The sequence below is a fragment of the Athene noctua genome, chromosome 4, assembly GCF_965140245.1.
Source record: "Athene noctua chromosome 4, bAthNoc1.hap1.1, whole genome shotgun sequence".
NCBI classification, from domain to species: domain Eukaryota; kingdom Metazoa; phylum Chordata; class Aves; order Strigiformes; family Strigidae; genus Athene; species Athene noctua.
In genome coordinates, this window is record NC_134040.1 from 60885794 (window position 1) to 60900112 (window position 14319).

Genomic DNA, 14319 nt, shown 5'->3' on the forward strand with positions numbered 1-14319 from the left:
TTGTTTAGGACAGGAGACAAAATGTGTTTGTAAACCAGAGAGGTTACTACAGGTGCAGAGGACTCTGTTCCAGCTGGCATTCTGAAAGATCAATTACCTACATCAAAGCTGTTCTTCTGCCTTTGCTGTTTGGTTGCTCATTTCTGAGGCTGTATGGGAATCATACACACAAAGTGGATTAAGAAGAGCAGGGTTCTGTGTTCAATACTCTCTTCAAATGAGCAGTCTAACCGTTATCACTAGACATCCTAAATTCTCTTTAAGCCGGTCAGATGATGGGACAATGTGAAATGCTTTTGACTTCAAAATGGCACTTGGCAATGCTAATACTATTCTTGACTGAGAAAGCAAATAAAGCCATGTAATATGATGCTATAATGGGTTCAAGTTGTTGATTGGGAATGAATGGATTAATAGGTAAACCATCTGAGATTGTTACTGTGTTTATCATTATAAATATTACTCTGCAATGTTTTCCTCTTGCCTGTGAAGCATTAAAATGCTAAAGGGTGCCAACACGTGGTGTTAGTAGGGTGTTATGACAGTAATATTATAAATGTTTGTACAGGTTGTCACCAATATTTGAAGTCACTTGTAAAAACAGCACCTTAATATAATACATTATTACCATACCCTACTGTAAGTGCTGATGTGCTTTTACTCATTGGTACAGAACCTATGCATTACTCATTCACCCTTTTCTACCTTCTTCCCATGGATGGTCTTGCAAAGTAGACACATCCAACAGTAGACACAGAGGTAACACTCACGTGGTAAAACTATACAGTCATAGTTAAATTTTATAGATGTGTTGCCTTAATTTCTCATTTACCAATAACGTTGCCTATTTTCATGGATCCATTTCAGCAGATGCTTTTTATTCTCAACATCTACCAGACTTGACAGACAAGTATTTCCCCTCTCTCTCAAAAAAGACACGTGACCAAGGTCCCATAACAACTATGAAGTGATCTTGAACCAAAGACTATCTTTTGTGGTTCTAAAAATATCATACTTTTGAACTGTGTTATCTTGCAACCTTGTAGAGATGGGAAATGTAATTTATTACTAAGAGGTCTTTCATATTTTTAATTAAAAGTATCACACTTATAGCTGAACCAGGAAACTCTGAAGACTTGAAACACTGAAATTAGGATATTCTTTAGCAAAGAAATCATAGAACGGTTTGGGTTGGAAGGGACCTGAAAGATCATCTAGTTCCAACCCCCCTGCCATGGGCAGGGACACCTTCCACTAGCCCAGGTTGCTCAAAGCTCCGTCCAACCTGGCCTTGAACACTGCCAGGGAGGGGGCAGCCACAGCTTCTCTGGACAACCCGTTCCAGTGCCTCACCATCCTCACAGTGAAGAATTTCTTCCTTAGATCTAATCTAAATCTACCCTCTTCCAGTTTGAAGCCATTACCCCTCATCCTGTCCCTACACTCCCTGAGGCAGAGTCCCTCCCCATCTTTCCTGTAGCCCCCTTGCAGTACTGGAAGGCTGATATAAGGTCTCCCCAGAGGCTTCTCTTCTCTGGGCTGAACAACCCCAACTCTCAGCCTGTCTTTGTAATTACACTGTTAATACCAGACCATGTGGACTCTGAATCCCAAAGAGTATATGAATATTACTAAGCCACATAACTTTAGAGTTGGCAGGTGCAACACAAATTCAGGGTAAACGCTAGAAAACATTGTAAAATAGTTCTTCATGTGTTCCTGGGTGTGTAGTGCATAAGAGTTCACGCAGGAGGTGATCTGAAGGTACCCATTCAGAATAACCTCCACAATACAATTATGGTCTTGCTCTTTCTTGTTACCGCAGCCAACCTAGGACCACACTGCTCTCCTGGCTTTTGCCCCTGCGCGTGCTGTGGAGCTCTGTCCTCTGTTCCCGCACACCAGCCCGGCTGTAATTCCTCGGCATTGGCCGGCCTGGGGGCCCCCTGGCCTGCCACCTCTGGCTTTCGTGCCAGGCCACGGGGGGACTTTGCCGAGGGAGGTGTCGCAGGAAGGAAGAACGGAGCAGAGCTCACCTTCGACTTACAAACCCACAACGAGGAGCCGGGCCGGGCGAGTATCGTTACTCCTCACGGGCACCTACCTCAAAACGGACTGCGCTGACCCCGGGCCGACAGGTGCGGCCCCTAACTGACACCCCCCCTGCAGGCTGCCCGCCTCTCTCCGCCGGGGCTGACCCTGACGGGCCGCTCCAGCGGCGACCCCGAGGCCGCCGGCCCCGTTACGTAACCGAGGCGGCCGCAGCACCCGCCAGGCCGCCCCCCGCCCTCACCGCCGCAAACAAAGGCCGTCGGGCACAGCTCCCGCCCGCCGCCATCGGCCCCCGCGGGAGGCGCCGGGCCGCGCACCCCCGGGTCACAGCGCCGAGGGGACCTGGAGGAGGGGGCGCCGCACAGCCGCTCCGGGGGCCTCGGGGTCGCGCTGTCGGATTGGCGGGGCGCCACGCCAGTTACGCGGGACCGACCAGTGGCGTGCCTTTTCCTTTCCCCCTCCCTCCACGCGGGGCGGGGCGCGGCTCGGCCGTTTGCCGCTGTGGTAGGCGGGGGAGGGCGCGTTGCGCGAGAGGGCGCGGGGCACCTCGCGGCTCCGGGCGGCGGCGAACCCCGCGCTCTGCCCGGGCACCTCCTTCCCTGGCGGCCGCCCCTCTGCCTCCTCCTCTCTCCCCCCTCTCGCTGCGAGTAGCCGGGGCCTTCTCCATGCGGGAGAAGAGGAGGAGGAGGTGGGAGCTGCTCGCCGGCCATCCCCGGCGCCCGGCAAGTCGGAGCCGACCCGCCGCCGCGCCGCTTCTGCCGCATCTCCCCACGGCGCGCAGCCGGCGCTGAGTCCTGCTCGCCGCGCCGCGCCTCCCCCAGCCCCCCTTCCCTCTATTTCTCCCCCCCCCCTTCCCTCCCCTCCTCCCCCATTTTTACCCCCTTTGACTCTCACCCTGGCTGCGAGCAAAGTGTCTTCATGAGAGCAGAGGATGTCCGGGAAGCACTATAAGGGGCCTGAAGTCAGTTGTTGCATCAAATATTTCATCTTCGGCTTCAATGTCATTTTCTGGGTAAGTGGGCCGGTCGCACGGCGCTTCGTGTCTTCCTCTGCCACCTTCTCCTTCTCCTCCTCCCGCGCCGCCGCTCCTGGGCTGGGCACGGCCACGAGTGAAACCTGAGGGACGTGTAAAAGCGGAGCCCGGGGTCGTGCGTGACAGTTGGACGCGAGGCCGCCGGTTGGGGCTTTGAATGGGACTGGGGGGGGGGGGGGAGGGCCGAGAGAGGTCGGGGGTGCCGCCGGCTCAGCCTCCCCCCGGGCAGCAAGTTGGCGAGCTGCATTCCTGCACCTTCGGAGGCTGCTGGTTCCCCTTCCCTCCAGGCCCTCCTAATTGCTTTTGTTGTAGGTGAGAAGAGGGTTTCTTGCCTCTTTTTTCTTTTTTTTTTTTTTTCATTTTTTTTTTCTTCCTCCCTCCTTTCTTCCCCCTTGTCTGCTTTGTGGTGGGGGAGGGAACAGCTAGACACCCAGGCCTGGAGAACGGCTCGGTCTGCACGTTTTCGTGCTGATATCTCCGTTAAATAAAAATAATTGAAAATCTCGCAGCTCGAGTTCTCTGAGCAGTGCTGTTTAAGGCAATGATTGCACAATGACGAGGTTGTGTACGGCACGGGTTTATTATGGTCTGCTATTACCACGTAGTAGTGGTAGCAATAATAGGATGGAGGAACAGTATTCCCACCCATCTCTAAAGTGCAAGTCCATGGGAGGCTTGCTGGGATTCCTGGCTGCGCTGCTTGATCTTCTGACTGCACAGTATCGTGTTGCACCATTCTAGCCCTGGCTGTAGAGTAGGCAGAACTGTATAGTGAAATGTAACCTGCATATGATAGTATTTCTAGCATCTTCTTAATGTGTAGGATTTGAAAGCTGGTTTTGGGTGTACATGCCAAGGGTGAGCATTCTCACACACACACATAAATGGTGAGATTTTATCCCTGCGTGGAATGTTAAAGTTGGGTGAAGGCTTTTAGCTATACAACCCCCCTCTTCTCATGACATACTCCATTTAGCAATGGGAAGTGTGCACAAACCCGGGAGGGTGAATATGTGTTTTTGAGGGGCTTTTGAAGGCAAGTCGAGTACATATCTGGTATAGTGGCTTCTTTGGACTAGAAAGGTGAATTGGAGAAAAAAAACCCAAAACAAAACACCTTGAAGTTTTATGGATGAAGGTGGGGAAGAACAGAGGAGAGAAACCTAAGCAATACTGAGTTTGTGATTGTAACCACGGTGAGAACAGAGGAGGGTGGTTATGTGGCTAGCAGGTATTTATAGCTAACTTCATGTCTGTGTTCCTGGAAAGTAAATATGCCTGAAGAGGATGTTTGGAAGGATGGGAGTTTTGATTAATTACACTTTTATACTGAAATACCTTTCCTTAATCAAGAAAATAAACTGCAGTTTTATGTCAGTGTTTACTTGGCCCAAGACTGACCTGTGGAGATGAGTGGTTCCAAGCTTTGTAGTATTTTGACCTTACAGTAGCTGTTTTTATTGACCTATTCACTCAGTTTTTAGTGATTTTTTCCATGCTTCTTTTCCCTTGTCTTTTTTCAGTTTGATTCCCCTGGGCATGTGTTGCTGTGAAGACAGATGTTTTTCAGCAGGGAGCAGAGTAGTGTGAGGAACACTTGTGTGTCCTGTCCTTGGACTAAAAGAGGGAGATTATGGTGAAATACACATGAACATGTTATCTTGGTCCATCAGTCTAGAAGAAGCTATATACCTTGTAATTTCCTTCATCTTATTTTGTGAAGGTTAATATGGAGAATGGTGCAAGTGGGGAAATGGTATGTTTTAGGTATTTTGTGGCTAGTTGTTTCCTTATTCTTGTGTTGTTGAGGCAGATGCAGCACAGCTTTTGCACGATGGCAGATGTTCGTTTGTTGTAACTGAATGGGTTAAAGGATATTTTGCTAGGCCACCCGGCTTTATACTGCTGGAATGCTAATCTGAAGACCTGAGTATATTTCCCACTCTGCCATTTGCTTGATGTGTGGCCCTTGCTTACAGATTTCTCCTTTTGCAAAATGCTAATCACCTAATTTGTGTCCTTGGCTAAACTTGGAAATCTGCAGAGACAAAGCACTTTATAAGAGTTTAGTCAGTTCTTCAGAATATTGTAATCTCTTTATCAGAAAGCCTGCGTTTTTACCTCTCATGATTTGGAGTGAAAACATAGGCAGTTACTCTTGTAGAATACATTTTATTGTTGTTTTTACTGAATTCATAGCAAACCCTTCAATAGTCTATCATGAAACTGGGGCAGAAAAGTTGTAAATGAAAATTGCGAGCTTGGTTGGCTGTTCACAGGAAGTGATAATCAAAAGTAGCCACTAATGTAGTCATTGTAAATAGATTGAAATGATGAAGAGGTCATTGTATTAACCCCATCACAATCTCCAGGGATCTTGTGACCATGGAGATATGTAGAACACCTTTGTTCAAACTTCTACCTGAGCATTATTATATAGCACTTTTAACACAACCTTTTACATTTTTAATGTAAACAAACAGGGAAATACTTTCTATTATGCATCACAAAACAATGGACTAAAAATAATGAGAACTGAGTTGGAAGATAAATGGTTTTGGTAAGAAAATTGTCAGTGCCTTGAACAGAAGAATATTATAGATCTGCTGAAATTGTGGGGAATGATTGTACATGCTACTTAAACTGAAGATCAGAGGCTTTATGTGCTACAGAATATGGGCAAAATAAATTATCAGACTGTTTTGTCAATTATTTGGTTCTGTGCTGCTCTGTTATTTCTTTCCTTAAAAAACACAACTGAATTATCTAATAATTAATATGGGAATGTTACACTAATGCTGTACATGTAGCTGTAACGTCAGTGGCAGTATGCTCTTTAGGAGATAGTTCTCAGTCTTGCACCACACCAGGCAAGGTGTTCTTGTCTAACTGTGTTTCATACTGTTGTAGAAGATTGTATTATCTGCTGAGTCTATGCATAATTAATGTTCTAGGTATATTTGCAAGCTTAATTTTCTGGAAATTCCATATTAAAATTGGTAAATACTGGAAGTGTTTGTTCAGAAAAACTTACCTCTATGTTCTTGTGGAAAAGGAAAGCTCGTTTGGCAGTCACCAGAGTAAGATTTAGGAACTGAGACCAAATCGTCACAAATACATCTAAATCAAAAGTTAGAACTCAGCACTATACTTCTCTTTCTGTTGCTCAGCTGCCATTCTTCTGCTGTTTTTTCATTAGGGCACGCACCTGGGCTTTAACTTCACCAGCATAATGCCTGTGTGAAAGCATTACATTATGTTTGCTACCTTTCTAGGCTGGTGGAATGGACAGTGCTTTTTTATGAGCCTTTATGTCTTTGTCTGGGTAAATCATAATGTAATCTGATTTAGATGAGAGCTGCAGCTGTAATATAGGGTAACAAAACATTTTTCTGTAGATAAAGCAAACAAACAATGCCTCATCCTCCTCTTCCCCCTTAGACTTCTATGCAGAATGATGTTAAAGGTACAATGCAAAAAGTAAAAGTAGGCCACCCCGCTTCCCAAAAGGCAAGAACCCTTTCCTCTTCTTTCCCCTTCTACTTTTGCAAGACAGTTTTGAGCTTACTTTTAGTTCCAATAGCTTTTAAATTGCTCTCTGTGCTTTATTATACTTGATGGAAACTGTGGATGTATACTGTTGTTTAACACTGAATTTCAATCCACACTTGATTCGACTGACCCTAGCCTAATCTGAAAGATGTATAAAAAGCACTGACACCTTAGAAACCTTTGCTTTATCTGATGATTCACAGTGAGTTGTGAGATATGCTGCAATTATGATATATCAGCATATTACAAGTCATAATTTGTGTTTTAATTTGCTTGGTGTGTGCTGGATTTGATGGCAACCATATGGGAGTCTAAATAGTTTTCTGAATTACAAGAAGATAGTGGAAAGAAAACTGAATAAGCTTATAAAAGTGTGTTATGGGGAAAGTGTTGGAAAAGTGCACTGATATTTAAGGGACAATAAATAGACTGTTTATTAAATTCTGTACATTATGGTTTGTTTTCAAAGGGGCAGAAGATCATTTTCTGATGTCATCTGGTTTTCAGACATCCACAAGAAAGTTTTGGTTATGTAATTTTACCTTGCCACAGTGGTTTAAAAAAAAAAAATCAATGTGAAACATGCTCCGTGCAATTTTCAAATGCTTTCTGTGGCATTTGATCTTTAAAAAATTGCATTGGAAAGGTGCTCTTGCAGCGGAAGCATTCTGTTCACTCTCCCTCCACCCTTTTATGATCAAATGATTTTATTTTACTTTTTTTTTTTTTTAAAAAATTTGAGTACCACAGATAACTTAGCATTTCACAAGCGGTCTTGCCAGAAACAGAACAATGGCGAGAATTGGACTTGTCTTGGAAAATACACAATTGTTTTGTAACAGTGCAAGGCGTTGATGTAAATATTGATAAAATGGATGCATTGTTGTGAGCTTCAGATTCCTGAATTCCTCAGTGTGTCTTTCAGCAGATGTAGCCCCAGTCTTTTAAATGCATATAAAAATATAGTAACTGCTGGCTCTAGGGGACTTGCTTCAGGTTTCTAGAGGTGAGTCTTGGAATAAAAATTTTCCCTGCCCTGCCTTTCCTTGTAACTTTGTGTCAGGCTGTATCATTGGTTATACAAAAATAGATACATGCAGAACATGGATGAAACAGTTTCCTTTCTCCAAAGTGTGTGTTTTGCCAAAACTAAGTGTTCGTGAATGTGTTACTGTTTTAAGGTATTTCATGTTTCTAGTTTATAAAAGATTAAAGAAGCATAAGGACACAAGAACTTGAAAAAACTAATTGTGCTTAATTCTGCAACTTCTCATGTTTGATGTCAACATACTTCAGGTGAATATTACTAGAACTATCCGATGCATCTTACATACTTTTCTTCCGTGTTAAAGATGAATTTGGTAAATGTATTTACCAGTCCTCCCACTTTGATTGGATTGCCATAGTAAGTTTTACGTGGTGACACATTTATCTCAAAGTATGAAGAATTAATTTTGAATCTTCAGTGTCCCAGAGAAAAGCTAATGCATGTGAATGGCACTCTGAATGCAGGCAGCCCCAACAGAATAGTTGTGCAAGTGAAGCATTTTGTGAATATTTGTATGTGTGAAACCAAGCTACCATTGGTCCTAGCCTCATCCCCCTTAGTGCATGTTGATAATGTTTTCTTTGGCAAGGCAACAGATCTGTGTTCTGTAACATTGAATTTGAACATAGACATGCTACCTTAATTTAGTAAGACTGTCTTTTCATTATAAACTCTGATATATTTATTATGTATATACATATTCAACTACAGTGTATAATGTAGCAGGCACACAGGGAAAGCAAGCATGAGCTATGCTGGGGAAGAAAGGCTTTTCTTTTTTCCAAATGGGAACCCAGAAAACATGTTAATGAAAAAAAAAAACCCCACCTGAAACATATCAGGTAGATCAGCTAGTGCAATAGATGTAATTTTCAAATGGAAAAATGTAGGGAAGAAAGTTGTTTCGTGGGTTTGTTTTTCTTGTTGGTTTTTTTTTTTTTTTTTGTTTGTTTTTTTTTGGGGGGGGGGGAGGGGGAGTGGAAAGAAGAAAAATCTAAGTAACTTCTCTGTCCTCTCCAGTGGACAGGACTTTGAAAGTATATATGTAATTTGTTCTTAAAGAACACTTTCCGAGACCTAGTTCCATAGATTATAATAATCCAGAAGTAATTCTTAGAAAACTTTAATTTATTCTTTATTTCTTAAACTCTGTAAGATGCAATAGTTAATGATTAGTAGAGGATAAGAAACTTGGGCTTACAGTTAGTGAAACACCAGTTACTTTTCTTTTGAGCCCCATTCCTACAAATAGACTTATTGTTGAAAATAAATTATAAACTGATTTTGGCACCCCGGCTACTATAAGTTATCCATTTGGAGCAAGAAGCTGATGTGTTGTTAAATGCTCAGTCTAGGTACTTCAACAGTTTATAGTCCATTAACCAAGGGCAGTAACCTGTGAAGATTTGCTACAAGCATCTAGAATATAGTGTTTTGCTTCCGATTAAAACTGGAGGTGAGAGAGAATATTTTTGACCCAAAGAAATCTGATCTAATTTTGCCAGTTAGGGAATTCCAGTCTTAAACTATAGTTCTGAGGGATAGAATCAGCCTTCATACATTGCTTTGCCCAAGCTATGCAGCATGTTTCTCAAACACATGGCTAGTAGCCTGTCAACAGGACTGTAATTGTTTTATTGATGTAGGCAGGAGCAAGGAGCTGAACAGCTCTTGAAGTAACCCAGCTCTGTTAGGGGTGACCCAGAAGTCGCTGTCAGCATTAACCGTTAAAGTACCTTCCAGTGTGGTAATTATTTTAATTCTTCTAAGTATTTGACTTTTTCATTAGCTGGCATTTCATAGTGACTTTATACTGTTGTACTAGTTACCATCTTTTTTCACATTAAAAATTACCAAATATTGTTGCAATGCAATAAAGGATTCAAACAAAGCAAAAGCTTATCTGTTTTTGCCAGTGTACTGAATTGTGTTCCGCTACAGTTTTACAGTGCAAAATCCAGGAAGACCTGGATTATTTTTTACTGGTTTGAGGCCTAATTTGTTTCTTTTCCATTGTACTATTGTGCAACTTTGGAAAACATCCCATTTCTTGTGACTGTGCTGCTACTCCTGCCAAAAAATATCCTCCCTCATGGATCACAGTGGATATAGATTTCCACTGATTTCAACAGGACTTTGTACAGGTATAAGTGTTGGTATGGGTGGATGTTGCTGTTGGCACAATGCTCTGTGTAGCTGCTTCTGTAACATACACAGAGATCTAGAGCAGTCCAGCCTTCCCCTTACACTAGCATTTGAAAATGTCACTAACACAGTGAGGCTTGCAGTCAGGGGTGCTTGATCTGGTATCAAACTCTGACTCAGTGTGATCTCATATAACCTCCAGATGGCCTGACTTCTGGAGATTCTAAAACCAGCCAGATCCTGCTCCTTTAGCTGTATAAAATAAATGAGGCAAATGGCAGTAGCAGTTTTTATTTTAATACACATCAATCTCCACATCAGCTTCTCCAGGTAATGTTTCAACTTTCCAGCCACTTTCCTCTGGACAGCATTTAGAGTAAGTATTTCAGCACACACAGAGGAACTTATGAATGAACTGTCAATTTCCCACAGAACTGGGAAAAATCAATATGCCTCTTCCAGGCCTTGAAAGTCCCTCTGCTCCTAGTGAAGGCTCCATTACATCAAATAATATTGAAAATCATTTCAAGCAAAGTTCCTGATGTGTGGTGATGGAAGATTTTTTATTTTTTTTTTTTATTCTTTTTTGCAATGAGGCAAATACATATTACAAAAATAGTTCATATACCCATTCTGTACCTATTGCTGTCTGGTTTTCTCAACAGCAAAACTTCTTATGGAAAAATCAAAGAATTGTAGGAACTTCTGCCTAAATATGTTCTCCTTCTCCTCAATAGGCAAGTAAAATTATTTCTAAAAGTGGTGCTTCTTTGTAGTACTGTATTTAAAGAACGAATTAAAAGGTGACTAGATGCCTTTACATATATGAAATAGTTTGTGTTCATAGAGGCTTCTGTTTCATTTTCCTGAATATAATGTCAGTGAGTTAAGACCCGGGTATGGCTGCTGTCATAGCTTCAGTAAGCCACTGTTATAAGGTAATGAGTATGATATAAATGAGACTGCAAGGATGCTTGCAATAATTCAGCCTACTGGGTGTTTTCTAGCGTTAGGAGCTTATATTTAATGAGAGTCCACCTTAATTTATTTTGATTTAGGCGCAAATCTTCCATGACATGGGACATTATTTTATGTCAGGACTTTCTCTGTGTCAAGAGGGCAGACTGTCTCAGCTGAGCTCTGGTGCCCCAAGAAAAGATGTAGCAGCACAGTGTGTGGGGTGTCACCCCTGGCAGATCCACCCAGTATCTGTCATTTTGTCAGAGCCTGCATCACAGGTTCTCCCTGTTGGACACCTCTGCTTTATGTACCCATGCGTAGGACGTATATTTACCTCTGTGAGGCTAGGTTCTCTGTGCTTACCTCTCACTGAATTGTATCTCTTCTGCTGTGTTCTGTTTTCCAGAGAGCTGTGATTAAAAAAGAGCTTGAAAGGTGTTTCCTCTACATGCTGTAAATAATTCATATAAAGAGCAGAGACACTGGAAAAAGTTCACAGATAATGTATGGCAAAGGTTTTGTTGTTCCATGCCATGCTTCACTTAACTGTGTCACCTTGTGGAAGAACTGTCTCTTAAGTTTGTCTTTGCAATGCTATGTAGGTAGAGTGTTTCAGACTGGAGAACAGAATTTGGCAAAGGTGACAATTCAGAACATTGTGTCCTACCAGCTAATGAGGAAGAGGGTCGGCAAATATCCTGGGCCACTCTCAGCTGGGAGTATACTGGTGTGTTCTACCATGCACAAAGCAAGGGTTTCAGATTTCTTTTAATTTTAGTTTTTGCCACTGAAATATAAAACCAGAATGGTTCCCTTTTCCATATAGGTAAAAGATAACATTCTGAAGAAATTGTCTTCCTGACTGCCAGTTTATGTAGTATATGTCTAAATAAATAATAGACTGAATAAGTGATTTCAGTCAGTCCAACAATAATTAAATAATTTAAAGAATTTAAAATTAGAAGCCCTCTTTTCTGAGGAGTTATGTAATTCCTAGATGAAAATTCAGCCATCTGACTTATGTGAAGGCTATAAAAATATAAAATATGTATGATTGCAGTTAAAAAATAACTAAGGTCTAGTTTTTAATCAATATTGCTTGATACCACAAACATCCTCTTGCTTGTTTCTTTTTCTGTGGGCATCTAGGGGAATGTGAAGTTTTGCTGCTTTCCTAATAGTCTTACTCAATTTTTTTTTTTTTTCCTCTCCCAGGGACTGGAGGACTGGTTTCTGTAGCAGGGCCACTTCCTGCCTTGGTTATGGCAGTGGTTTCATGACTGGTTTTGGAGTGCTGCCTTGCAAATTCTGGTGTCAAAATGAGAGCAGGGGGCTGCAAATGGTTGAGGGTGGCACAAGGCTGCAGAGCCAAATGTGTTCGTACAGTTTCAGTGGACTAATAGCAGTCATTTACCAGATCTGACTGAGAACTCTCTCATCTGGGTCAATTTCTATTGACTTGCTGTTTGGCTGCAAGAATGAAGTGTGAGATGGTAGGACCATCTCCTCCTTTCCCTGCATAGATCAACTTAAAGAGATTGTACAAGCACGACCAGTGATTTTGGACTGTGGAGTACACAGAGACATTGGACATGATGCTGTGTTAATAATTAGCTCAGACCAGTGAGGACTGTTATTTAGACATATGTACTACTTAGGATGATCCTCCAGTGCATTTTGATCTTCTCTATTTTAGTAAGATTTATGGTTGTTATCTGTTTTCTCCTAATTGCTCAGCAATGTTGGAGAAAAAAAGAGCAGTGATAGTCTACCAGGTTTATTGTAACGTGAACTTAATTTAAACTTAAGTTTAAGTGGACAGCTCCATCATCTACCTCTCTGGTTTCTTTTCCTTCCCATAAACACACACCATACCACTCCCTGTAATAAGATACTTCACTGGAGTGGCCTCCTGGAAGGGGTGGTAGATGATCTCTCTGAAGAGAGTTTGTCATGATTTTCCATTCCCAAGTAGTATCCTTTTTGATGGCTTTGTTGCAAAGAAAAGGTTAGTATGTGTTGTTGGAAATGTATTTATATATTATATATTTAGATAATAGATGTGCATGCATACGTATATATAGAATAGCTATATAGAATATGTAGCATACATAGGTATATAGAATAATGCTGTATTAAAATTTAATTCCTGACTTGCTAGAGCAGAAGTTCATTGGCTTATGTGTGTAAAAGCAGGACTTGAAGGGACTGGAAACTCATCTCAGTGCTGTTACATGCAAAGGACTTTGTGCACTGACCTTGCTCTGGCTGTATTCTGCTGTTCTGCTGCTGCTGGGAGCTCTGGCATGGTCACCTGTAGTTTTCCCACTTCAGCTATGTGATGATGTGTGTGGTTTAAAAATGTTGCTTTCCTTTACATGTAAGTAGTCTCCTTCCTCTGACAAGATGTTGTGTCGTTTTGAAGATTAAACAGAACCACTGCATGGGTAGTCTAAAGGTTTGTGGTGGCATCTGAATCAGTTTTATTCTGCAGAGTCTTTTCCATGCAAGTAACCAGTGTGTCTGAATTAAGAACATGAGCCAATTACATTTTTACATGGTTTACATCCTTGATGGCCTCTGCTCTACTTCACTTTTCCTAAATCGTTCTCATACCTGTGGGTGAGGAAGTAACTCCTGAGCAGATGCAGTTAATAGCTTTGTATATTAAAGAAAACCAATACCAGTCTAGAGACTGATACCGAAGGTTTTTTTACTACTGTAGCAAGTGAACGAGTTGTGGCTCCCATCTGGCCAATTTTGTCTTCAGTTGGAGGTACTCTCCTATGCCCCAAAGATTCATGACCCTATCAGCTGTTCTGCAGAGGTGCTAACCTCTGATAAAGACAAAAGGACAGCTGTAGGCCACAGTAGCTTTTGCCTTCAACTTTCCCCATCCCAGAACTTTGTGTGTGTGATTTCCAGTGAACCCACTGTCATCCAGTATTTCATATATTATTTTAAATGTCATGCCTAATAAGTGATGCAATGATATACTCAACTCCACTGTTAGTTGTGGTTTTCTTGTCAATAGCAGCTGATTACTGCCTGGATAAATTACCATGTCTCTTGTGAATACCTGATTCTTGTTGATGTTGCCCTCCTTTCAGTTTGTGCTCTACTCCAGCTTGCAGAGGCTGTTCTCTGTTCCATTCTCCAAGGTAGCCCTTTTTGTGTCTCGCTATGTATTTGTGTCTGTTCTTACTCCTGTCATCTGGAGTTCAAAGCTTAGCTGGGTTCTGTTAGCCCACAGGAGCGCCTGCATGGTCACTGCCATGCTCTGAGAGGGCTTTCTACAGGAGCAGTTTGCTGGCTCTGTTACTGGACTCCAGCTACCAGTCCAACAGGAAAGTCAGAAGGGGAAGTTAAAAAAAAAAAAAAATTACTGTCTTTTTTTTCGGGTACCATTTTATAAGGCGCTTATTCCTAGTTGACAACTTTTTTCTGTAAATGTGTGCCTTTTTTTAGTGTAATGTGCAAGCATCTCTGTTTGAAACAACAAGCCTCTTTGTTTTGGTGCAAGACCTCT

General features: G+C 42.1%; 1 protein-coding gene across 1 annotated transcript in view; it reads left to right on the top strand.

Moving 5' to 3' along the window:
* The first annotated feature begins 2568 nt into the window (after positions 1–2568).
* The window catches only part of TSPAN5 (tetraspanin 5), an 89315-nt gene continuing 77564 nt past the window's right edge, over positions 2569–14319 (top strand). The window contains exon 1 of the mRNA XM_074905535.1: positions 2569–3064. Coding sequence (XP_074761636.1) covers positions 2984–3064 — 81 coding nt within the window. The 5' untranslated portion in view covers positions 2569–2983. The remainder of the gene's footprint in view (positions 3065–14319) is intronic.